This window comes from Carcharhinus amblyrhynchos, chromosome 6, assembly GCF_965287045.1.
Source record: "Carcharhinus amblyrhynchos chromosome 6, sCarAmb.v2.hapA, whole genome shotgun sequence".
Taxonomy (NCBI): domain Eukaryota; kingdom Metazoa; phylum Chordata; class Chondrichthyes; order Carcharhiniformes; family Carcharhinidae; genus Carcharhinus; species Carcharhinus amblyrhynchos.
Genome location: NC_137329.1, coordinates 87,863,724 through 87,891,374, shown reverse-complemented (window position 1 = coordinate 87,891,374; position 27,651 = coordinate 87,863,724). Strand labels below are relative to the sequence as shown.

Below are 27,651 nucleotides of genomic sequence, written 5' to 3'. Positions count from 1 at the left end.
TACCAACCTATCTATATCCTGCTGTGTCACCTGACAGTCCTCCTCAGTATCTGCCAATCCTACCATCTTGGTGTCATCCGCAAATTTGCTGATCACACCACGTACACCCTCTTCCAAGTCGTTTATATATACTACAAAGAGGAGAGGTCCCAGTACTGAGCCCTGCGGCACACCACTGGTGACTGGCCTCCAGCCAGAAAAGGTCCCCTCGACAACTACTCTCTGTCTCCTATTTCCCAGCCAGTTTTCGACCCACCTAGCTACCTGTCCTTGTATCCCATGTGCCTTAACCTTTTCTACCAGCCTACCGTGAGGGACTTTGTCAAACGCCTTACTGAAATCCATATAGATGACATCAACGGCTCACCCATCGTCAACTGTTTTTGTCACCTCCTCGAAGAATTCCACCAGATTCGTAAGGCAAGGCCTCCCCCGAACAAAGCCATGTTGCATATCCCTAATCAGATCGCAACGCTCCAAATGCTCATACATCCCATCCCTAAGAATTTTTTCCAATAATTTTCCTACCACCGATGTCAAACTCACTGGTCTATAATTACCAGGGTTATCCCTACTACCCTTTTTAAACAGCGGTACCACATTAGCTACCTCCAGTCTTCTGGGACCTCACCTGTGTCCAAAGAAGAGACAAAGATTTGCGTCAGAGGCCCAGCAATTTCATCTTTCACCTCCCTAAGCAGCCTGGGATAAATACCATCAGGCCCCGGAGCTTTATCCGTTTTTATGCTACCTAAAAACCTTAGCACTTCCTCCCTCGTAATGGATATTTCCTTCCACTGATCCACAGCTCCCTCCAAAACAAGAGTTGTTTCCTTTTGATGCAAATGAAGATGAAAAGACCTTCTGTGCAATTATATTAGGCTGTCAATCAAAATGGAGTTAAAAATACAGGAGTCCTTAAAATTAGAGAAGCAACCGATACATTTTCAGTGCAGAACTAAACTGGATGAGTGCCTCATGGAACAATGTCAAAGGCCATAAACTGATATAAAAGCGATTGACAACACAGAAATAATTGCTATTGATCAGTATCAGCTGCATGGATTTGCGTCTTGAAAGCATTTCCAGAAATCCACAGGAACAGAAGAAAGACAAAGTATATTTGAAGTGATGGCTGGGTTAAACTAGTAAAACTATTTAATATGAAGAATCATTTTAGTTTTCTTTGACCTTTTACAAACATCGTTAAAGTTCATTTATTAGTCACAAGTAAAGCTTACATTAATACTGCAATAAAGTTACTGTGAAATTCTCCTACTTGCCACAGTGTGGCGCTTGTTCGGGTCAATGCACCTAACCAGCATGTCTTAGAATGTGAGAGGAAACCAGAGCACCTGGAGGAAACTCACACAGACACGGGGAGAGTGTGCAAATTCCACACAGACAGTGACCCAAACCAGGAATTGAACCTGGGTCCCTGCTGCTGTGAAGCAGCAGCACTACCGTGCTGCCCTCAATTTGCATTTTAAAGCCTTTCACCAACATTGTGTCCACAAACATTTATGATTTAGTTCTGTACTTTTTGTCTGACCACAATAATTTGAATTAAATCAGTATATGTATTTTTGATATGGGGAGAGGAAGAACTTAAAATAAAGAGGGAGGAAAAACTGAAGGTAGAAGTTTTAGGGAGAAAACAGTTGACATCTAACAAGAATCTTATGCACACAGTGATTTGATTATCAACTTACTATAGTATGAGAAAGGGAACAAGAATTTTGAATTGAACGTGCTCTGATGTTAAATCTTCAAAGTCCGGTAAAATGATTACCACAATATATTTTGATTTATTATTGTCACGTATATTAGGATATAGTAAAAAGTGTTGCTTCTTGTGTGCTATACAAACAAAGCGTACCATTCATGGAGAAGGAAAGGAGAGATTGCAGAATATAGTTTTACAGTCATAGCCAGGATGTAGAGAAAGATCAACTTAGTATCTGATGGCAGCAGGAAAGAAACTGTTCTTGAGTCAATTGGTACGTGAAGTCAGATTTTTTATGTCTTTTTCCCGACGGAATAAAGTAGAAGAGAGTTTGTCCAGATGTGTGGGGTCCTTAATTATGCTAGCTATGTTTCTGAAGTGGCGGAAGGTGTAGACAGAGTCAATGGTTGGGAGGCTGGTTTGTGTGATGTAATGGGCTACATTCACAACCTTTGTAGTTTCTTATGGTTTTGGGCAGAGCAGGAGCCATACCAAGCTGTGATACAACCAGAGAGAATGCTTTCTATGGTGCATTAGCCTTCTGAGAAAGTAGAGGTGTTGGGGGCTTTCTTAACAAGAGTGTCGGCATATAATGCTTTACATTAAATGTAACCTTGATAAAATTTGAACTTAAGAATGGACTTTCGCCATATTTAGAAAGATTAAGAGGACTAAACAATACATTATTAAAGAATATGTTAATTGTCCCTTTTCATGTCCAGTTTTGTTCATTATCTATCAGAAGAACTGAGCGGGATGCCTCTGGCGTCAATACTAGAACCACCTTTGAATTTAATATATAACCTGAGTTTGATCAAATTTTGTGGAACTAAAAGAGATAGGAGTTAACTTTAACTCGGTGGAATAAAATATGAAAAGTACTGTTTGAAATGAATGGAAATGTGACACAGGAAAACAAATTGGGCAATAAGTCTATGAATGACATTGAAACTGAGCAACCTTGTTGACTTTGTAGATTCAGCCCAGAAAATACAAAGCAGCAGTTAGCTGGGTCAATTTGACATTGAACTGGCAGCATCTGTGAAAAGAAAAACAGTTAACATCTCAGGTTAATGATTTCTTGTCAAAACATTAGGGCAGCACAGTGGCAAGCACTGCTGCTTCAGTGCCAGGGATCCAGGTTTGATTTCCGGCTTGGGTCACTGTCTGTGCGGAGTTTCTACATTCTCCCCATGTCTGCGTGGGTTTTCTCTGAGTGCTCTGGTTTCCTCCTACAGTCCAAAGATGTGTGGGTTAGTTTGACTGGCCATGTTAAATTGAGCCTAGCGTCAGGGAGATTAGCAGGGTAAATGCGTGGCATTATGGGAATAGGGCGTGGGTGGGATTGTGGTCGATACAGACTCGATGGGCTGAATGGCCTCCTTCTGTACTGTAGTGATTTTATGCACTATTGATTTGCGACAAAAGGTCAATAACCTGAAACATTTAATGCCCATAATACTGTCAGACCCGCTGGTTTGCATGATGGATTGGCTACATTTACAACCTTTCTTGTGGTCTTGGGCAGAGCAGGACCCATACCAAGCTGTGGTACAACCATAAAGAATGCTTTCTATAGTGCATCTGTAAAAGTTGGAGAGAGTTGTAGCTGACATTACAAATTTCTTTTGCCTTCTGAGAAAGTAGAGGCATTGATGGGCTTTCTTCACTTTAGTGTCAGCATGGGGGGACCAGGATAGGTTGTTGGTGATCTGGACACCTAAAAACTTGAAGCTGTCAACCCTTTCTACTTCGTCCCCATTGATGTAGACAGGGGCATGTTGGTCTCTCCACTTTTGAGTCGATGTGTTGACACTGAGGGAGAGATTATTGTTGCTGCACCAGTTCACCAGATTCTCTATCTCATTCCTGTACTCTATCTTGTCAGTATTTGATATCTGATCCACTATGGTGGTGTTGTCAGCAAACTTGAAAATTGAATTGGTGGGGAATTTGGCCACACAGTCATGGGTATATAAGGGGTATAGTAGGAGTCACTGGACGATCGTCATTAAGGCACACTGCTAGGCTTTTCTTTGGTACCGGAATGATGGTTGTCTTGAGGTAGAGAGGGACCTCAGATTGTTGTAACACCCCTGCCAGCTGACCTGCGTAGGATCTGAATGCTCGTCCAGGTACCCCATGTGGGCCAGTTGCTTTCCGTGGGTTGATCATTAAGGAGGAAATTGCGAGGCATCTTGAAGGGAATTGCTTGATAGGGCGGACGCAACACAGTTTCATTAAAGGGAAGTCGTGTCTGACAAATTTACTGGAGTTCTATGAGGATGTGTCTAGGGCAGTGGATAGAGGAGAGCCGGTGGATGTGGTCTTTCTGGATTTTCAGAAGGCGTTTGACAAGGTACCTCACAAGAGGTTATTGCAGAAGGTCAGGGGACATGGAGTTGGGGGTAGGGTGTTAGCGTGGATAGAGGATTGGTTGTCAAATAGGAGGCAGAGAGTGGGGGTCAATGGGTGCTATTCGGATTGGCGGTTGGTGACTAGTGGGGTGCCCCAGGGGTCGGTGCTGGGGCCTCAGCTATTTACCATTTATATAGATGATCTGGAGGAGGGAACCGAGTGCAGGGTGTCAAAATTTGCTGATGACACCAAGATTGGGGGAAAGGCAAATTGTGCGGAGGGTGTGGAGAGTCTGCAGAAGGATCTAGATAGGCTGGGCGAATGGGCCAGGAAATGGCAAATGGAATTTAATGTTGGCAAGTGTGAGGTGGTCCACTTTGGTAGGAAGAATGGTAGGAAGGACTATTACTTACGTGGCGAAAAACTGCAGCAGGCGACGGTGCAGAGGGACCTCGGGGTCCTTGTGCATGAGTCGCAAAAACCCAGCCTGCAGGTGCAGCAGGTGGTCAGGAAGGCTAATGGGATGCTGGCCTTCATAGCGAGGGGGATTGAATATAAAAGTAGGGAGGTCTTGCTGCAGCTGTATAGGGCATTGGTGAGGCCGCAGCTGGAGTACTGTGTGCAGTTTTGGGCGCCGCACCTGCGCAAGGATATTTTGGCCCTGGAGGGAGTGCAGAGGAGGTTTACTAGGCTGATACCGGAGTTGAGGGGATTGAGCTATGAGGAGAGGCTGAATAAACTAGGCTTGTACTCGTTAGAGTTTAGAAGAATGAGGGGAGATCTCATTGAGACGTATAAGATGATGAATGGGATGGATAGGATAGAGGTGGAGAGACTCTTCCCGCTCAAAAAAGACAGTAGGACTAGGGGGCACAGCCTCAAGATAAAGGGGAGGCGGTTTAGAACGGAGTTGAGGAGGAACTTCTTCACTCAAAGGGTGGTGAATCTCTGGAATTCTCTGCCCGTTGAAGTGGTGGAGGCTGCCTCGCTAAATATTTTTAAGAAGCGGGTTGATGGGCTCTTGATAAGAGAGGGGATTAAGGGTTATGGGGAGAGGGCGGGAAAGTGGAACTGAGCCACAACAGATCAGCCATGATCTTATTGAATGGCGGGGCAGGCTCGAAGGGCTAGATGGCCTACTCCTGCTCCTATTTCTTATGTTCTTATGTTCTTTGCAAAAACTGCTCTGACATTCGCGATGATGACCTCAGATGCAGGTTCATCCAAGACTTCCGGGATGGAGGGCATGCTTTCGCTACCTCTTGCTCAAAACAGGTGTAGAATGCACTGAGCTCATCAGGGAGGGGTGCGTTGGAGTCAGTGATGTAAAGGGGTGAACTGGTGTGTGGTCTACTTGGAAATGGTTGGATTGTCACCTGGCCACATGGATATGCAGCTTAGAGGGAACATCACTGCCAAGTATTTATGTTAATTTCTGCTTTGACTACAAATTTCCAGTATCCACACTATTTTGTTTTACAGTAAGTATTAGGATAAAGAACTAAGACAATCCAATAGAAAGTATTATAGTCATTATGCAACACTTTGTTTAGTGCAGAGTGTGCTTCAAGGGTGGCACAGTGGTTAGCACTGCTGTCTCAAAGCATTAGGGACCTGGGTTCAATTCACGGCTTGGGTCAGTATCTGTGCAGCGTCTGCATGATTTCCTTGTATCTGCGTGGGTCCTCCTGATACTGCGGTTTCCTCCCAACGTCTGAAAGACATGCTGGTTAAGTCCATTGGCCATGCTAAATTGCCTCCCAGTTTACCCGAATAGGCGTCGGAGTGTAGCAACTAGGGAATTTTCACAGTAACTTCATTGCAATGCTAATGTGACACTAATAAATAAGCTGGAACTATCTTTGGAGAATGCAGCAAAATTAACCAAATATTAACCCTCATTAATACATGCAAATTGGGATCCTTTAGGATCACACTAACTAAAAATGGAAATCAACTTCATGGTTCTTCTCTCTGAATTTCTCAGCTGCTTGTGTTATTTGCAGAGAAAGCATAGACTTAAAACATACAAATGGGATGGCTTGTCAGCCCAATTGCCAGTAATTCAAAAACAATTATTTACATTCCAATTGTAACATGATTAGCTCATGTCTGGATGTTATCTTTTTATATTCCCTGCAAAGCAATTTTAAACTAGGGTCCATTGTTCAAGCAATTAGTCTCTAATGGTCCATCCCCAGCAGTTGAATTGTTCAGCTGATTTTCATAGATACCTTGTTAATGAGATGCAAAGCCTCTACATTCCCTAGGGAATCACTGTCTTTGGTGAGTTTCTGCAGACATGCTGTCTCCATCTCAATTGCTGTTAGAATGAAGAATGTACAGTAATGCAAATTAGATGGCCACTATGGCCATGAGTTCAAGTCACTTGTTAAAGTGGCCATGAAGGACACAGGCATCGTTAATGGATCTCCCCACGGGCATCATGGAATGCAAGTTCCCCTATTCAACAAGCACTATTATTGTCTGGAGGATTGGCCTCGGCAATGTTATTACATTGATGACGAAGGTAAACAAGATTTTTTATTGCTCCTGGTAACCTATCATTGAGCAGGAAACTGTTTCTTCCCTGATAAGGAAAAAAAGTCTTTCCTCAATAAACTTGAACCTTATGTTGTGAATGGAGAAAGCTGGACTCTATTTATATGTATATATAGAGCGCATGCGCTACTTCTATTGAGCAAACAATATTGAGCGAGATGAAAGGCATAAAGTAATCTTATTCACAGCTTGTGGAGCCTTGACATTCAGCTTTATCAAAGGCCTGATTTATCCAGGTATCCCTGATTTGAAGACTTTTAATGAACTTTCAGATTTGGTTAAAAACCACCAGGAACCCAAGTCTTCTGTCATATTCCAGAGATATTGGCCAGAATTCTCTGACCTCACCCACGGCTAGGATTTTCTGTCCTGCTACAATGAACGGAGTTTTGGCTGAGAACCAGGTTTTCTATTCTCATTGGCAGCGGTTACAAGGGGAACGAGTGGAAGATCTCTGCCATCATTTTAATACAACAGAGATAACTCTTGGGGAGCCCATTACAGGATTTTTGGCCAGGTTGTGGAAACTAGCCAAACATTGTTAATTTGGATAATCTCTAAATGAAATGTTGAGAGACATTGGTGTCTGGAATGAACAACCCAATAATCCAAAAAGAATTATTGGCAGAATCTGATCTGGATTTAGAGAGCTATTGAACATAGAACATTACAGCGCAGTACAGGCCCTTTGGCCCTCGATGTTGCGCCAACCAGTGGAACGAATCCAATGACCCTCTAACCTAAAGTATTCCAATATTATCCATATGCCTATCCACTTGCCATTTGAATGCCCTTAAAGTTGGCAAGTCCACAACTGCTGCAGGGAGGGCATTCCACGCCCTTACTACCCTCTGAGTAAAGAACTTACCTCTGACATTCATCTAATAATTACCACCCCTCAATTTAAAGCTATGTCCCCTTGTGTTATCCATCACCATCTGAGGAAAAATGTTCTCACTGTCCACCCCATCTAACCCTCTGATCATCTTGTATGCCTCAATTAGGTCAGCTCTTAACCTTCTCTCTAACGAAAATAACCTCAAGTCCCTCAGCCTTTCCTCATAAGACCTTCCACCATACCAGGCAACATCCTGGTAAACCTCCTCTGCACCCTTTCCAATGCTTCCACATCTTTCTTATAATGCGGCGACCAGAACTGTACGCAATACTTCGTGCGGCCGCACCAGAGTTTTGTACAGTTGCAAGATGATCTCACAGCTCAGAAATTCAATCCCTCTACCAATAAAAGCTAACACACCGTACGCCTTCTTAACAACCTTATCAACCTGGGTGCCAACTTTCAGGGATCTATGCACATGTACACCAAGATCTTGCTGCTTGTCAACACTACCAAGAGTCCTTCCATTAGCCCTATATTCTGTACTCTTGTTACTCTTGCCAAAGCGAATCACCTCACACTTTTCTGCATTAAACTCCATTTGCCACCTCTCAGCCCAGCTCTGCAGCTTATCTATGTCCCTCTGCAAACTGTAACATCCATCCTCACTGTCTACAACTCCTCCGACTTTGGTGTCGTCAGCAAATTTACTAACCCATCCTTCTACACCCTCATCTAGGTCATTTATAAAAATGACAAACAGCAGTGGCCCCAAAACAGATCCCTGAGGCACACCACTTGTAACTGAACTCCAAGTTGAATATTTCCCATCAACCACCACCCTCTGTCTTCTATCAGCTAGCCAATTCCTGATCCAAACTGCTAAATCACCCTCAATCCCATGCATCTGCATTTTCTGCAGTAGCCTACCATGGGGAACCTTATCAAACGCTTTGCTAAAATCCATATACACCACGTCAATTGCCTTACCCTTATCCACCCCTTTGGTCACCTTTTCAAAGAACTCAATAAGGTTTGTGAGGCACGACCTACCCTTCACAAAACCATGTTGACTATCCTTAATCAATTTATTTCTCTCTAGATGATTATAAATCCTATCTCTTAAAATTCTTTCCAAAACTTTGCCCACAACAGAAGTAAGGCTCACCGGTCTATAATTCCCAGGATGGTCTCTACTCCCCTTCTTGAACAAGGGGACAACATTTGCTATCCTCCGGTCTTCCGGCACTATACCTGTAGCCAATGATGACATGAAGATCAAAGCCAAAGGCTCTGCAATCTCCTCCCTAGCCTCCCAGAGATTCCAAGGGTAAATCCCATCCGGCCCAGGATACTTATCTATTTTCATACTCACAAGAATTGGTAACACCTCCTCCTTATGTGCCTCAATCCCGTCTAGTCTAAAAGCCTGTATCTCAGTATTCTCCTCGACTACATTGACTTTTTCCTGCTTGAATACTGATGAAGAATATTCATTTAGTGCCTCTCCTATCTCTTCAGGCTCCACGCACAACTTCCCACTACTGTCCCTGACTGCCCCTAATCTTGCCCTAACCAATCTTTTATTCTTGACATACCTATAGAAAGCTTTAGGGTCCTCCTTGATCCTAACCGCCAAAGTCTTCTCATGTCCTCTTCTAGCTCTTCTTAACTCTCTCTTTAGTTCCTTCCTGGCTAATTTGTAACTCTCCAGTGCCGTAACTGAGTCTTCACATCTCATCTTTACATAAGCTTCCTTCTTCCTCTTCACCAGAGATTCAACGTCCTTAATACACCACGGTTCCCTCACTCGACCACTTCCTCCCTGCCTGACAAGTACATATTTATCAAGGACTCGTAGTAGCTGCTCCTTGACAAGCTCCACATTTCAGTTCTTCCCAACCCCTGCAGTTTCCTAGTCCAACCTATGTCCTAAATCTTGCCTAATAGTCTCATAATTACGTTTCCCCCAGCTATAACTTCTGCCCTTCGGTATATACCTATCTTTTTCCATCACTAAGGTAAACGTAACCGAATTGTGGTCACTAAAACCAAAGTGCTCACCTACCTCCAAGTCTAACACCTGGTCTGGTTCATTACCCAGTACCAAATCCAATGTAGCCTCACCTCGTGTTGGCCTATCTACATACTGTGTCAGGAAACCTTCCTGCACACATTGGACAAAAACTGACCCCTCTAACGTGCTTGAACTATAGCTTTTCCAATCAATATTTGTAAAGTTAAAGTCCCCCATAACAACTACCCTGTTACTTTTGCTCCTATCCAGGATCATCTTTGCAATCTATTATTGCATCTTTGCAAGACTATTGAAATAGTCTTATCACTACAAAGTGCAGAAAAAGGGACTTGAGCTACAAAAGGTTGCCCAAAAGCGATGTTTTCCGGGTAGGGAGAAAAACCATGAATGATAATAACCATCCCTCCACTGAGAGTGCCTGCGCAACTAAGATGTCAAGATTCCCACTACCAAATCAAGGCCCAGCTTACGTCACTTGGCAGTTGAGGAAATGCAATGATATACCCTCACATGGACGAGGTTCTCTTTTGGAAGGTTGCAAGGACCAACAGTCGGGCTGTTATAGATACAGCCAGGCAATTCAGCCAAAGCATGGTTGCAGGAGTGGACAAAATGCGTGTTGCTTTGGAAGGAGATGAAGGCTAGTACCAGCCTATGCCATGGAGGTACATATGCTGCCAGAACAAGAAGCAATGCAACTAAATCACTTTGTCACGACCAAGGTTGCCATAATTGGATAGAACTGCTGGTGAGTAGACATCCATTGAAAATGGAGTTAGACACAGGAGCCACAGTTTCTGTTATTGTGGAGTAGGCGTATAACTACCTTCAAACCGGTATTCAATTTTTAAAATAAGAGAACACTAGGGCCAGACTAACCACCTATACAGGTGAACTATTAAGGATAAAGGGCACTACAATGACCCCATTGATCTACGGACAGCAATCAGCTCAATTTCCACTTGTCAATGTGATCAACAAGGACTGAGCCTAATGGGAAGAGATTGGCTCCAGAAAATCAGGTTAAATTGGTTGGAGATCTTCCTGCTAAGCAAGGAAGGACTGTATGAAGTCATTAGCAGATATCGTGAAGTTTTTTCAGGAAGGACTCGGGAAGATAAGAGTGGCTCAAGCCAAAATTTATGTTAACCCTAATGCCATTCTCAAATATTACAGAGCAAGACCCGTCCCTTACTCTGAATTAGAGAAAGTGAAGGACAAACTCAAGAGTACATCCACCAATGGATACCCAAGGTTGCAGTACACTTAGATGATGTCTTGATCATAGGGTCTTCAGAACAATAACACCCAGCCAACTTAAAAGAAATCTTGCAGATATTTTTCTGAGCGGGAGTTCATTAAGGAGGAAGAAATACATTTTTTAAGCAGTGGAAATAACCTATTTAGGCTACCAAGTGGATGAAAAGGGGTTAAATCCAGTAGGGAATAAGGTGAAGGCCATCAAAGAAGCATCAACCCCCAGAGACACCACAGAGTTGAAATCCCTATTATGGAAAATTTTTCCCAAAACTGGCTTCCATGCTGGTCCCCTTGCATGCCATACTACAAAAATACCAGAGATAGTCCTGGGGAGCTCTGCAAGCAAAGGCTTTTTCTAAAGTTAAACATCAGCAGCTGTCAACTAACCTATTGCCCATTTTGACCCCAAGAGGGAATTTATGTTGACTTGTGTTGCTTCTCCATACTAGGTTTGGAGTGATGCTGTCACCTCACTGCAAAGACAGGACAGAAAAACCAACGCATATGCCTCCAGGATCCCTTTGAACACAGAGCAGTGATATTCGCAGATTGATTTAGAAGGATTGGTAGTCATATTTGGTGTGAAAAAATTCCATCAATGCATCTATGGTAGATGCTTCTTTTATAATTACCAACCATAAACCCTTAATAGGCCTTTTTAAAGAGAATAAGGCAGTTAAGTAGCCCTCCCCCGCCATTCCTTCTGCTCGGATCTCGCGTTAGGCCTTGTTATTGGCAGCCTATGAATATCTACTAGAACACTGCCCTGGAACCCACATGGCTAATCTGATGCACTAAGTTGCTTCCTGTTGCCCACAAGCCTGGTTCCTTTACCGGCATTGGAAGAGTTTGTGATGACCCCGAATTTTTTGAAGACTTTGCCAGTGTCAGCAAGGTAGTTTAAAGCGGGATCCAAAAATATCCAACCATATCTAAAATTAGATGATCCTACACAGGGGATTCCAATGACAGCCCTCAGAAGAAATGAAAGCCTACCTCAGTAAGAAAGCTATAAGCCACAGGAGTGGTCTTTTTCTTGCCACACAATAAAGGGCACTTGGTGAAAGGAGAAACTGGCGTTCAGCTGAATTATTAAAACTTCCTACCATAATGTCAAGAAGAAAGGTGTTCTGCCTTACAGATATGGTTAACCAACTAACAGGCAACAAGATGAAGGCAGGTAAAATCACTGGCTCCAATGCACTCCTCCCCAATGAGCTCAATGCTTTCTACGCCCAGCTTGAGCAAGAGGTCATCAAGAGCATGCCCTCCATTCCAGAAGCCTTGGACGAGCCTGTATCTGAGGTTACCATTGCTGATTTTTCAGAAGTCAACACGGAGAGCAACTGGCCCGGATAGGGTACTTGGATGAGCACTCAGGTCCAGTGCAGACCAGCTGGAAGGGTATTCACAGACATCTTCAACCTCTCTTTACACCAATCTGAGTTCCCTACCTGCTTCAAAAAGATGACCATCATTCCGGTACCAAAGAAAAGCCAGACAGTGTGCCTTAATGACTATTGTCTGGCGGTTCTAACATCCATCATTATGAATTGCTTCAAAAGATTAGTCATGGCAACAATCAATTCCTGCTTACCAGACTGCTTGGATCCACTACAGGACGCCTATCGCCGCAACAGGTCCACAGCAAACACCATCTCCCTTGATCCTACACTCAACGCCGGAACACCTAAATAACAAAGACACTTATATTAGACTCCTATTCATAGGCTACAGCTCAGCCTTTAACACCATTATTCCTATGAGACTCATCTTCAAATTTCAAGACCTGGGGATTGGCTCCTCCCACTGCAACTGGATCCTAAACTTCTTAACCCGCAGTCAGTAAGGATAGGCAACAACACCTCTCCACAAACATCCTCAACACCGGTGCTTCACAAGGCTGTGTTCTCAGTCTCTTATTAGACTCCTTATACACCTTTGACTGTATGGCTAAATTTCTCTCCATCTTGATTTTCAGGTTTGCTGATAACATCACCATTATGGGTCAGATCTCAAACAATGATGAGAGACAATACAGAAAAGAGATAGAGAATCAGGTGAACTGGTACAATGACAATAATCTCTCCCTCAATGTCAACAAAATGAAGGAAATAATTATCAACTTCAGGAAGCATAGTGAAGGGCATGCCCCTGTCTATATCAATAGGGATGAAGTAGAAATGGTTGAGAGCTTCAAGTTTTTAGGTGTCCAGATCACCAACAACCTATCCTGATCTCTCCATATGGATGCTATAGTTAAGAAAGCCCAACAACACCTTTCACAGGAGATAAGGAAATGTGGCATGTCCATTCCAACTCTCACTAACTTCTAAAGGTGCACCATAGGAAGCATTCTTTCTAGTTGTATCACAGCTTGGTATGGCTCCTGCTCTGTCCAAGACTGGATGAAACTATAAAGGGTCATGAATGACCAGTTCATCATGCAAATCAGCCTCCCATCCACTGACGCTGTCTACACTTCCTGCTGCCAGCATAGTCAGGGACCCCATTCCCTTCCACCCTCTTCCACTGGGAAAAAGATACAAAAGTCTGACAATAATAAATCAAATCAAACTAAACCATCACCTGGTTTTGCTTGAAGATAAGGCATCATCCTAAGATTGGCTTACATTTGGCTATTTTGTTAAATCATAGAAATCTACAGTGCAGAAAGAGGCCATTCAGCCATCAAGTCCGCACCAACCACAATCTCACCTGGGCCCCACATCCCAGGACACTAAGAATGGCCAATCAACCTAGCCCACACATCTTTGGACTGTGGGAGGAAACCGGAGTGCCCAGAGGAAACCCACGCAGACACAGGGAGAATGTGCAAACTCCACACAGTCAGTGACCCAAGCCAGGATTCGAACCCAGGTTCCTGGAGCTGTGAAGTAGCAGTGCTAACCACTTTGCTACTGTGGATCTTGAATAATAAAGCTAACAAAAAGGTTCTTAATTGCACATAATACAACAAAAACAACATACAACTGCTTGAACCCAGACCAAAGCTACCTTTAAAGTAATAAAATCCATTAATACCAATTCCTCTCAAACACCTGCTATTCTGTCCCCAATCTTAAGGCATCCCACTGTAAACTGTTTAAAAAGGCGATAAGATAGAATCAGGGCAATGTAGAACCCTAAAAATGAGCAGTATTATCAAAATGTTATAGGGGTAGTCAATGGCTCTGGTGGGGAGTGAAGGAACCCTGTAGGAGTCAGGGTGTAAATAGTAGAGTCCCATGAGGCGGGTAGGAAGTAGTTGGGAAGGTCCCGTGAGGATGTTGGAGTCAGGGAGTCCTGTGGGAGGTGAGGGGGGCATTGGGGGGAATCTTTTTGGAGTTCAGGGAGGTTAGTTATATTCTTGCATAAGAACATGAGAAATAGGAGCAGGAGTAGGCCATCTAGCCCTTCGAGCCTGCCCCGCCATTCAATAAGATCATGGCTGATCTGTCGTGGCTCAGTTCCACATTTCCGCCCTCTCCCCATAACCCTTAATCCCCTCGCTTATCAAAAACCCATCAACTCGCGTCTTAAAAATATTTAGCGAGGTAGCCTCCCCCACTTCAACGGGCAGAGAATTCCAGAGATTCACCACCCTTTGAGTGAAGGAGTTCCTCCTCAACTCCCTTCTAAACCGCCCCCCCTTTATCTTGAGGCTGTGCCCCCTAGTCCTACTGTCCTTTCTGAGCGGGAAGAGTCTCTTCACCTCTATCCTATCCATCCCATTCATCATCTTATATGTCTCAATGAGATCTCCCCTCATTCTTCTAAACTCTAACGAGTACAAGCCTAGTTTATTCAGCCTCTCCTCATAGCTAAACCCCCTCAACTCCGGTATCAACCTAGTAAACCTCCTCTGCACTCCCTCCAAGGCCAAAATATCCTTGCGTAAGTGCAGCGACCAAAACTGCACACAGTACTCCAGCTGCGGCCTCACCAATGCCCTATACAGCTGCAGCAAGACCTCCCTACTTTTATATTCAATCCCCCTCGCTATGAAGGCCAGCATCCCATTAGCCTTCCTGACCACCTGCTGCACCTGCAGGCTGGGTTTTTGCGACTCATGCACAAGGACCCCGAGGTCCCTCTGCACCGTCGCCTGCTGCAGTTTTTTGCCACGTAAGTAATAGTCCTTCCTACCATTATTCCTACCAAAGTGGACCACCTCGCACTTGCCAACATTAAATTCCATTTGCCAGTTCCTGGCCCATTCGCCCAGCCTATCTAGATCCTTCTGCAGACTCTCCACACCCTCCGCGCAATTTGCCGTTCCACCAATCTTGGTTCTAAACTTTTCCGGTTGAAAGACAATTGGAATCATCCAAAATTTGCAATTTATGTCTTTCAGGCAGCTACCATTGCAGGACAATTGCTCATTGGATGTTTAAACTGCCTGGGCAATTGCCATATAATCCTTACCTGGGTACCTCAGGGGTCACCAGGACATCTCTGGGATACTCTCCAGCTTTGGGAAACTCTCCAGTTACAATGACCTGGAACTTGGAAGTTAGGGCCATGATATTCCAATTGTAACTTGATTGCTTCATGTCTGGAAAGTTGTCTTAAACCAGAGTCCCAATGTCCAAGCAATTAGCTTTTAACAGTCTGTTTCCAAAAGTTGAATACCTCAAGTGATTGCCATTATGTCTTGTTAGTGAGACAGATGTTTCTGCAGACATCCTGTCTCCATCTCAGTGGGTGTTGGAATGTACAGTAATGCAAATTAAATGGCCATCCTGACTATGAGTTCATGTCACTTTTAATGTTTTTAAAAAGTCTGCTTTTCAAAAGGTTAAATTCAAGTTTTCAGCTGGTGGATTAAAAATCATTGTTTAGCACCAAACACATTTTCACGACAATGTTATGACTGTATATTTGGAAGGTTTGAATTTAGTAATCTAGGGAGAATGAGGAAACGTGTACAAACTAGATGAGCATAGGACTTGGATATCCATCAGGATGTTTTTCTATACCCCTGAGTTTGGGATGAGGTTGCCAATTTGTTTGCTAGTAACTATTTAAAAGAGACCTGCACAGCTTAATGTAGGAACTTGATCTCATTGTGTATGGGACATGGTGGATCTTGAATGATGTACTTCAAGATCCTTATTTTGCCCAGGGAATTATTTTGATTGTCTTTGGGGGGTGGGGTCATAGAATAATTTCTGATAATTCATTTTCCCCTGTATTGTCCTTTTTAAAATTTTTCTTTCCTCTCCCAAGAGAATGCACACACGCCTGCAGGTAAGAAAAATTGGCAGCATATTGTCCGGTTGCAACTTTTTAAAAACATATTCATTCATAGGATATGGGTGTTGTTGATTGAGCAATAAATACTGGCACATTGCTAATTGCCCTATTGAAGGTGGCGGTGAGCTTTCTACTTGCATTACTGCAACCCACGTGGTGTAGGTACACACCCACAGTTCTGTTAGGAAGAGTGTTCCAGGATTTTGACCCAGCAGCAGTGAAGGAATTCCAATATATTTCCAAATCAAGATGCTGTTCGACTTTGAGGAGAATTTATAGGCATTTCCACATTCTGCTGCTCTTGTACAAACTCTGAACATCCCCACATCAGACCTTATAATGGAGGGAATGTCATTGGTAAAGTAGCTGAAGATGGTTTAGCCGATGAACTACTATCCTAAGGAACTACTGCAGTGACATTTTGGGACTGCAAGATTGATTTCCAACAACGACAACCATCTTCCTTTGTGCTATGTATGACTCCAATCAGTGGAGATATTTCCCCAATTCCCATTGACTTCAGTTTTGCTTAAGTTCCTTGATGCCACATTTGGTCAAATGTTGCCTCGATGTCAAGGGCAGTCACTCTCACATCACCTCTTCCATTGGTTTAGCTCTTCAGTCCATGTTTGGACCAAGCCTGCAATAAGGTCATGAGCAGAATGGTCCTTGTTGAACTCAAATCAAATACTGTAGCCACCTTTGTGGACAGAACAATGCTGGTCATGAATGGGACAGAGTTGTTGAACCCATTGTTACATTTACTTCATTTCCATGTGTTTGTATGTTAAATACAGTATGTTAAATTCAGTAAGTTTTGTATGTTCAACTTTTCAGAGGCATTGTCCAGATTGTTGATGACAACAGTAACTGTAGTTTAAACAGAAAGAGAAAACCATCTCTTGATGAATGGCAGATAGATTTTAATTTACATAAATGGGAGGTGATGCATTTTGGTAGATTGAACCAGGGCAGGACTTACTCAGTAAATGGTACGGCACTGGGGAGAGTTACAGTACAAAGAGATCTAGGGGTACAGTTCATAGCTCCTTGAAAGTGGACACAGGTGGACAGACTGGTGAAGAGGGCATTCAGCATGCTTGGTTTCATTGGTCATAGAAACAAAAGAGCCAAAGGAGATTATTTGGCTCTTTGGAGCCTACTCTACCATTCATTCAGATCATGGCTGATTGTCCAACTCAATAGCCTAATTCAGCTTTTCCCCATAACCTTTGATCCCTTTTGCCCCAAGTGTTATATCCAGCCACCTCTTGAATGCATTCAATGTTTTGGCACCAACTACTTCCTGTGGTAATGAATTCCACAGGGTCACCACTCTTTGGGTGAAGAGTGTCTCCTCACCTCTGTCCTAAATGGTCTACCCTGAATTCTCAGACTGTGACCCCTGGGTCAGAACACTGAATACAGGAGTTGGGATGTCTTGTTGAAGTTGTATGAGACATTGGTAAGGCCACAGTTGGAATACTGCACAGAGTTCTGGTCACCATATAGAAAGGATATTACTAAACTAGAAAGAGTGCAGAAAAGATTTATTAGGATGCCACCAGGACTTGATGGTTTGAGTTATAAGGAGAGGCTGGATAGACTGCGACTTTTTTTACCCTGGAGCATAGGAGACTTGGGGGTGATCTTACAGAGATCTATAAAATAATAAGCTGCACAAATCAGCAAGATAGTCAACATCTTTTCCCAAAAGTAGGGATGTCTAAAACTAGAGAGCATTTCAAAATGATTTCCAGAGGGGCACTTTTTTCACAGAGAGGGTGGTAAATGTCTGGAACAAGCTGCAAGAGGTAGTAGTAGAGGTAGGTACAATTTTATCTTTTAAAAAGCATTTAGACAGTTACATGGGTAAGATGGGTATAGGGAGATATGGGCCAAACACAGGCAATTGGGACCAGCTTAGTGGTTAAAAAAAAGCGTGGCATGGACAAGTTGGGCCAAAGGACCTATTTCCATGCTGTAAACCTCTATGACTCATCTGGAAGTTTAGAACAGTAACTGTGAGGCTCCATCTTGAAAAGGGGTCTTGTATATGTTTATCCATTTAAGGTTCTAATCTTGTTTGGTGTCTGCAGAATAATTTGCAACCTATTTTAGCTAAATTAAACGGAGTCTGCTTACTGTTAAAAATACAAGATGCAGACCAACTGAGGAAATACCTGGTTAGCACTGCTGCCTCACAGTGCCAGGTTCAATTTCCAGCTTGGTTAACTGTCTGTGCAGAGTCTGCACTTTCTCCCCGTGTCTGCATGTCCTGCAGGTGCTCCGGTTTCCTCCTGCAGTCCAAAAGACGTGCTGGTTAGGTGCATTGGCTATGCTAAATTCTCCCTCGGTGTACTCAAAGAGGTGCCAGAGTGTGGCAACTAGGGGATTTGCGCAGTAACTTCATTGCAGTGTTAATGTAAGTCTATTTGTGACATTAATAAATAAATTAAAAACAATGACTGTCTTTCATTTTGATTAACTCTGTTGATGATCCATGTCAGAAACTGTGATGGTGTTCAAACAACTGTTTTGAATGGAACAATGAATTAGAGCAATAAAAAAAAGTTATCCTGTTTATATCCAGAGATTAGAGGAGGAAGAGCGTCAGCGTAATTCAGAATGGGAAAGGCTGAGAGCCAACGATGCTCGAGCAGCTGTGCTTTTTGAACGACAGCAACGGCGAATAACACGGCAACTCAGAAAGGAAATGGACTGTCAGAACATGCTGTTGTGTGGGGATCATAAAGCACGGTGAGTGCATTAGGTCTGCTCCAAACATTTTGATTTAATTTACATTTGACATTTATAGGGACATGAGCAGAGGCAACAATCCAGTAAACTACTTAAAGTAGTGAGAATAAAGGGTTTACCAAAGTGATTTCTGTTATTAACATATACTGCCCTGAGCAAGTTCCATTTGGAGGCCAAGGGTTTTCCCACAAGGAGGAAAACATTTTATTGTTGAGTAACTGGGTGCATCTGCACACTTTTTTGAGTGTAGATTTCTGCTTTATTGGAGAGATTTTGTTGCAAGGATGGGGAAAGAGGAAATTAAATAACTTTTAGAAGCTATTAGGAAGGTAAGTAAACAAGATAGAACCTGACATAAGTTTCCCCATTGTAAATCAATTGGTCCCCCCTCAAACTGTGAACTGGTTGTGACTGCCATATCTGGATATGGAGAGAAAAGAAAGAAATAACTGTCTGTTTTGCCACATAATAATAATCCCTGTTGCCAACCAATCACAGTGCATCTTTCATCCCAGACTTGGCCCAAATCATTAACTTTACAGTCAAGAGGGGGTGTATGTGTAGTAGATAAGTAACTCACAAAGGCAAAAAGAAATGATTACTGCATTTTTTTACAGTGAGAGATTTCTGGAAAAGGAAGTCTACGTGAATGTTCCAACTGACAAATATTTTGATCAGTTCAACACAACCAGCCGTTGAAATGGAGTGCAAGATCATCTTTTACTACATCCCAATGTGTTGAAAGAAAATATTTAGATTTTTCCTCATTAAGAATTATGCATTTCTGTTGAAAGAGCCATTGTAAGAAAATTCACTTGGTTTTCTACAATCATATCAGTTTATTATCACTTTAGATTTGTAATTATTTTACAATTATTTGGTCATTTGTCATTTTAAACCAAGGCAGCAACAGGTTTTTGAAAGGATACTGTATTATTTTTCTTTTACTCCCTTCCCTTGTCCATGTCAAAATGTCTGAAAATAAATTCCTAATTGCAAAATAAAAATACATCTATTCATTTACCTCTTTGATAATCAAACTTTCCATCATATAAGTTTCGGCAGAACAAAACTCCCGAAAAAAGAATGCTGATCTGGTCTGTAAATTGGCAGTGATTTCACCATAGTGATTGGATGATGATAAACAGCTATCTCGACCACACTGCTTCACAATAAGATCTGCAGTCATCAGGTAAAGATCAAAATGCTTTAACTAGTTTCTGAGATTGCTGATGTATACTGAAGCATGAAACTATAACATGAATCCAGGAGATACACCGTAACATCTTTTATTTTTCTTATCACACTATTTTTGTGATGAATTAAAAGAAGGAATTTCTTAACAAATGTGATCAGTCTTGTAGAATAGCAATAAACCAAGGAATTTTGGAATAAACATAGGAGTAATAAAATCCTTGGCATGCAGCCGGTCTGCATGTTTTCCATTGAGGGCTTGGCATAAACTGAAATTCTGTATTGGTGCACTGTGGAAAATCTTAGGAGTCCCACAAGTCAGGAACATAACAAGCATAAGTAACATGCATGCACTTCTGACTAATAGAGTGACCACCTGTAATGTACTCAGTTGTTGAATACTATATTAAAAATTCAGAAAATTTTCTTTTAATTGTGCTTTTAAGATAATACACGTATGAACATTTACTTAGATCTCATTGCATAATAATGCAATGTTTATCCACCAAACTGCAAGAAAAATAACTGATTCTTATGAATGCAAACAAACACCTTCTGACACACAAAATTCAATCTTCGATTTCCTCACCAGTATTTTTTCAAACAATTTACGATGTTGCAAATAAAGCAGAGACTTAGCAGCTTCCTGTCTGTTTTTACCCATGAGATTTGAATTAAGTACCTGTTAGTGGCATTTTTGTCCTCATAGTGTAATATGTATTGTTGGGAAATCAGTAGAGTTTATAATTAAGGATCAGTAGGCTGAATATCTTGAACATTTTCAGCTGGCCAGAGAGAGCCAGTTTGGATTTGTAAAGAGTGAGTCAGGTGAATCTGATTTAATTTAGAACATTAAAGAGGGATTTTCAAGGTATTGAGAGGAACAAGTAGGATAAATTCGGAGAAACAATTTGTACTAGTTGGGAAGCCTACGACTAAGGTGTAATCAAAAAATTAGAGCCGGACCTTTTTGACATGAAATTGGGAAACGTTTCTTCAATGAAAGGATGGTAGAAGTTTTGAACTTTTTGCAAGTAGCAATTGATGCTGAATCAATTGTTGATTTTAAAATTGCAATTGATTAACTTATGCTCACCTAAGGGATCAGGGACTGAGAAGAATACTTGAGTAAGATTGCAGATCAGCCATGATTTAATTGAATGGTGGGCGAAAGATAAAGGGCTGCATTAATCTACAACTGTTCTTATAACCATTTTACACCTTCCTTAGTCAGGAGTATCACCATTTGCTTCATCTGCTCCTTCATCCTGTCTTGTGAACAGCATCAGAAATAATGTAGGTGCAGTTTTGTATAAGCCAACAACATTCTGTGACTACAAAGAACTACACAAGGTTGAAGTTGAAACTAAGAGCATTAGCAGATGCTCAGGGCAATAACTTTAAACTAAGAATGTTATGTCCAGCTGTTGTCTTTAAAGTGCACCTTCAGCTTGTTTTTTGTCTACTGTAGGATTGCATCTGCATTAGTCATTTTCAGCTGCTTGTTTCCATTTCTTCATCCTGTGATTTATGGGAGCCCTTAATCATGCTGGGATTTCACATTCTTTTGCGTTCTTTGCTTTTGCTCTGAGTGTCTTCTTAGCTCAGCCCAAGCTCCTCCACAGTCGTCTTAAACTGATCTGCTTTGATCTAAACACTTTTTAACATTCCAAACATTGTTATGTCTTCCCTCCTCTTGCAGGATGGGATGGGGGATGGTAGTCATGATGTAGAGATGCCAGCGTTGGACTGGGATAAACACAGTAAAAAGTCTCACAATACCAGCTTTAAGTCCAATGGTTTATTTGATAGTAATCCCACAAGCTTTTGGAAACGGTGTTCCTTCGTCAGATGTGTGGAAGGTTCTGATCCGAGAAAAGCATATAAAGACACACACAGTTTACAGAATACTGATTAGAATGCAAGTCTTTGCAGCTAACCTGCTATTCAAGTCTAAACGATGCAGACAATGTGAGTGGAGATAGCATTAGCATAGGTTAAAGGGATGTGTATTGTCTCCAGACAGGACAGTAAGTGAGATTTTACAAGCCCAGGCAACTGGCAGTTGTCAGCGTTGAGTACTGAGGCAGTTCAGCGATGCCATCGTCGTGGGGGATGTTGGTGTAGAGCGCCGGGACATCCATTGTGACAAGGAGTGTCCCTGGTTCAACTACTTCATGTGTGCTGAGTTTCCGTAGGAAGACTGTAGTGTTGCGACAAAAGCTGGGGATTCTTGGTACAATGGGTTTCAGGATGCCCTCGATATAACCGGAGAGGTTCTCGCACAGGGTCCCATTGCCAGATACAATGGGACAGCCAGGTGTGTTTGCCTTGTGTATCTTTGGGAGGCAGTAGAGATCTCCAATGCGGGGAGTACATGGAATGAGAGCACAGAAGGTGCTCTGAAGGTCTGGATCAACGGTCTTGATCAGAGTGTTCTCAGCAAGGGCTCAATTTCTGCCCCACCACCAAAATGGACCCCATCAGTCTCGCAGTGGACACCGAGGAATTCATCAGGCGAATGAGGCTGCAGGAGTTCTTCCACAAACCCCAAGAGGCCAACAGCGAATACAATGAGACAGCCAATGAACCGGAACAGCCAACAGAGAGATCCGCAGTGCAGCAACCGAAGAGGAAAGAGTCCAATTGGACTCCTCCAGAAGGCCGCTGCCCTCGACTGGACATGTATGCCCAAGCCATCAGGAGGTGTGTCAACACCAGATTCATCAACCGCACTCACAAGACAGCGCCGAACATCACCCAAGCACAACGCAATGCCATCCATGCTCTCAAGACCAACTGCAACATTGTCATCAAACCAGCAGACAAAGGAGGGGCCATCGTCATCCTGAACAGAACGGATTACTGCAAAGAAGTATACCAACAACTAAACAATGAGGAACACTACAGACAATTACCCACAGATCCGACCAAAGAACACACCCGTCAACTCAACACTCTGATCAAGACCTTTCATCCGCTTCATCCTGGACCACAATGTCTTCACCTTCAATAACCAGTTCTTCATCCAGACACACGGAACAGCCATGGGGACCAAACTTGCACCTCAATATACCAACATCTTCACGCACAGGCTCAAACAAGACTTCTTCACCACACAGGATCTTCAACCGATGCTACACACTAGATACATTGATGATGTTTTCTTCCTTTGGACTCATGGTGAACACTGAAACAACTATATGATGACATCAACAAGTTCCATCCCACCATCAGACTCACCATGGACTATTCTCCAGAATCGACGGCATTCTTGGACACACGCGTTTCCATCAAGGACGGTCACCTCAGCACCTCACTGTACCGCAAGCCCACAGATAACCTCACGATGCTCCACTTCTCCAACTTCCACCCTAAACACGTTAAAGAAGCTATCCCCTATGGACAAGCCCTGCGTATACACAGGAGCTGCTCAGATGAGGAGGATCGCGACAGACACCTCCAGATGCTGAAAGATGCCCTCATAAGAACTTGATATGGTGCTCAACTCATCGATTGACAGTTCCGATGCGCCACAGCAAAAAACTGCACCAACCTCCTCAGAAGACAAACACAGGACACGATGGACAGAGCACCCTTCATCGTCCAGTACTTCCCTGGAGTGGAGAAGCTACGACATCTTCTCCGGAGCCTTCAACATATCATTGATGAAGACGAACATCTCGCCAGGGCCATCCCCACACCCCACTTCTTGCTTTCAGACAACCACACAACCTCAAACAGACCATTGTTCACAGCAAACTAGCCAGCCTTCAGGAGAACGGTGACCACAACAGCACACAACCCTGCCACAGCAACCTCTGCAAAACATGCCAGATCATCAACATGGTTGACATCACCTCACATGAGAACACCATCCACCAGGTACACGGCACATACTCTTGCAACTCGGCCAACGTTGTCTACCTAACACGCTGCAGGAAAGGATGTCCTGAAGCATGGTACATTGGGGAAAGCATGCAGACGCTACGACAACGGATGAATGAACATCGCTCAACAATCACCAGACAAGACTGTTCCCTCCCTGTTGGCGAACACTTCAGCGGTCACCGACATTCGGTCTCTGATCTCCGGGTAAGTGAAGGCCAAGGCGGCCTTCACGACACACGACAGCGCAGAGTCGCTGAGCAGAGACTGATAGCCAAGTTCCGCACACATGAGGACGGCCTCAACCAGGATCTGGGGTTCATGTCGCAGTATCTGTAACCCCCATGACTTGCCTGGGCTTGTAAAATCTCAATTACTGTCCTGTCTGGAGACAATACACATCTCTTTAATCTATGCTAATGCTATCTCCACTCACATTGTCTGCATCTTTAAGACTTGAATAGCAGGTTAGCTGCAAAGACTTGCATTCTAATCAGTATTCTGTAAACTGTGTGTGTCTTTATATGCCTTCCTCGGATCAGAACCTTTCACACACCTGACGAAGGAACACAGTTTCCGAAAGCTTGTGGGATTACTATCAAATAAACTGATTGGACTTAAACCTGGTGTTGTGAGACTTCTTACTATGGGGGCTGGTGTCAGGTGTAGGCTAGCTGGGAAGATAAAAGGAGATGTGGGTATCTCTGTCAAGGCCAGATTGCTGGTGTATCAGTAACCTGATGAACTCACCAACTTCTGCATTAAACCAGTGCATCACCATAACACAAGTGAGCCTGCAGTTTAAATATGCCAGAAGACAATTCTATTTCTCTTGAGATTTAACCCTACATTTTAGCTTTAACTGCCAGCATATGGTTTCCCTGGATGTCTGAAACTCACCAGGGTCAACAAGGAAAGAATACAATTGTGAAATTGACACGTTGGAATGCCTTTATATTTCATTGAATCCCTACAGTGCAGAAGGAGGTTGTTCAGCCTATCAAGTCTGCACTAACAACATTCCCCTTTCCCTGGCCCTACCCTATGTATTTGACCTACTAATCCCCATGACACCAAAGGACAATTTAGCATAGCCAATTCACCTAACCTGCACATCCTTGGACTGGAGCACCCAGAGGAAACCCACCCAGACATGAGGAGGACATGCAAACTCCACACATACAGTTACCCGAGGCCAGAATTAAACTTGGGTCCCTGGCTCTATGAGGCAACAATGCTAATCAGTGTGCCATCATGCTGCCCATTGCAGTATTCAAAATCACAGGAGTCAGAACAGGGTAGATAGGAAGCAACTGTTTCCTTTGTTGGAAGGATGGGGAACCAGACAGCACTGATTTAAGGTAATTGGCAGAAAAATTGACTGCAACATGAGAAAAAGCTTTTTTTGTGCAGAGGACATTAGAATGCACTGCCTGAGGGTGTGGTGGAGGCAGGGACAGTTGAGGCTGTCAAATGATCATTATCTGAAAAGAAAAAAAAATTGCAGGATCGTAGGGAAAAGACAAAGAATGACACTCAGTAAATTGCTTCTTCTGTGATCTAGTGCAGATATGACAGGCCAAATGGCCCCCTTTTGTGCTGCAGGCATTTAATAAATCTATGATTCCAAATATTGAAATAAGTTTCTTTGGCTATGGAAGGCTCGTAGAATCTTGAGCTAGCCAGAAGCTGTGCACTCGTGGCTCACTGCTGCCAATCCCACTACCTCCACTTCCTAACACAAAGCACTCCCACAGTCAATAGTCTTTCTATTTCACTAACACCGACTATTCATCCTGTAAAGTTGTCATATCACAAAGGCTGATGCCCAGATGAGAGGCAACAATGGAGATGATGGGACAATAAAGACTTGAAATAAATGTGTGGTGCAATAATTTAACATGTTAACAGACCTTTAAATGCATAGTTTATTTGCTTATAAAACCACACAGTCTTTAACCATTTTCTATTACCTGTAGACCTGGAAGTCATGTGGATGCTGTGATGACACAGCTACATAAGGGGTCATAGGAGTTAGGTGCAGGAGTCAGCTTTTCGGCCCTTCGAGCCTGCACCAATATTCAATATGATCATGGCTGATCATGCACTTTCAGGATCCCACTTCTGCTTTCTCTCCATACTCCTTCATCTCTTTAGCCACAAGGCCAATGTCCAGCTCTCTCTTGAACATATCTAACAAACTGACCCCATTGGCTTTCTCTGGAAGAGAATTTGACAGGTTCACAAATCTCTGAGTGAAGAAGTTCTTCCTCATCTCAGTCCTGAATGATTTACTCATTCTTAGGCTATGACTTCTAGTTCTGGACTTGCCCAAAATCGGGAACATTCTTCCCAAATCTAGCCTGTCCAGTTCCATCAGAATTTTATATGTTTCTATGAGATATCCTCTGATTGTTCTAAATTCCAGTGAGTACAAGCCCAGTCAGTCTTTCTTCATATGTCAGTCCTGCCATTTTGAGAAACAGTCTGGTGAACCTTTGCTGGACTCTCTCACGTGTTGGTTAAAGGGGGATTTTTCCCCGGAGCATGAGAAAACATGTAGCATTTAAGAGCTGCTCAGAGTACTTAATAATCTATTATTTCAATGTGTCCTGTGTAGCATCATCTTCTCTGGAACAGACAAATAAAAAATGTTTATTTAATACCTTAGCTGTGCCTCGAGCTTCCATCCATAAATTCCTTTTTTGATCCCTGATTGGCCCTACTCCTTTTACCATCCTTTTATTATTTAACGCCTGTAGAAGACTTTGGGGATCCTTTTCATGTTAGCTGCTAATCTCTGTTTACTCCTTTGCTTCTCTTATTTGCTATTTCGCTTACCCCTGAATCTTTTATATTCAATTTGGTTCTCTATTGTCTTGTCCACCTGACAGCTGTCATATGCATAGTTTTCTCCTTCATCTTAATCCCTGTATATTTGTCATATGGAAGGCTCTGGATTTGTTTACCCTACTTTTCCCTTTTGAGGGAATACATCTTCACTTTACCTGAACCATCTCATCATTGATGTTAGCACACTGTTCAGCTTTTGCTGTTCCTGCCAATCATTGATTCTAATTTATTTTGCCCAGATCCGTTCTTATGCTATTGAAGGTAGCTTTCCCCCAGTTAATTACTTTTACTCTAGGTTGTTCTTTATTCTTTTCCATAACCAACCTAAACCTAATGATACTATGGTCATTGTCTCCTTAACTTTCTCTTACTGATATTTGATCCACTTGGTCTGCTTCATCACCAAGAACTGAGTTTAACAGTGCTCCCTTTCTCATTGGACTGGAAACATATTGTATAAAACATTTTCCTAAATAGACTCTTCAGAACCTTTCCTCCGTGCTGCCCTTTATGCTATAATGATAATTCCAGTGTACATTAGGTTAATATCCCCCATTTTAATTCTTGCACCTCTCTGTAATTTCCTTCTCAAATAGTTTTACTACATCCTTTGTATTGTTTGGTGGCCTATAGACCACACTAAGCAATTTGATTACAGCTTTTTTGTTCATTAGCTCTATCCAGACCACTCCAGGATATCCTCTGTCTCTAGCACTCTAATTTTATCCTTTTGAGAAAACTCAACATGTCCAACAGCATCTGCGGAGACAGAAACAGAGTTAACATTTTGAGTCCATATGACTTTGTCTCACAAGTTTAATGCTCTTGAAACCTCAATATTTTCTCTCTGCACAGATGCAATCAGATCTGCTGCTGAGCCTTTGCAGCATTTTCTCTCTTTTATTTCAGATTTTC

The 27,651-nt window shown here is 42.8% G+C and overlaps 1 protein-coding gene across 1 annotated transcript in view; it reads left to right on the top strand.

Annotated features, from left to right (window-relative positions):
- Positions 1-20,148, top strand: part of LOC145344082 (RIB43A-like with coiled-coils protein 2) — a 37,232-nt gene extending 17,084 nt beyond the window's left edge. The window contains exons 6-7 of the mRNA XM_080190887.1: positions 18,635-18,801; positions 19,419-20,148. Of these exons, the coding sequence (XP_080047013.1) occupies positions 18,635-18,801; positions 19,419-19,500 (249 nt within the window). The 3' untranslated portion in view covers positions 19,501-20,148. The remainder of the gene's footprint in view (positions 1-18,634; positions 18,802-19,418) is intronic.
- Positions 20,149-27,651: the final 7,503 nt, after the last annotated feature.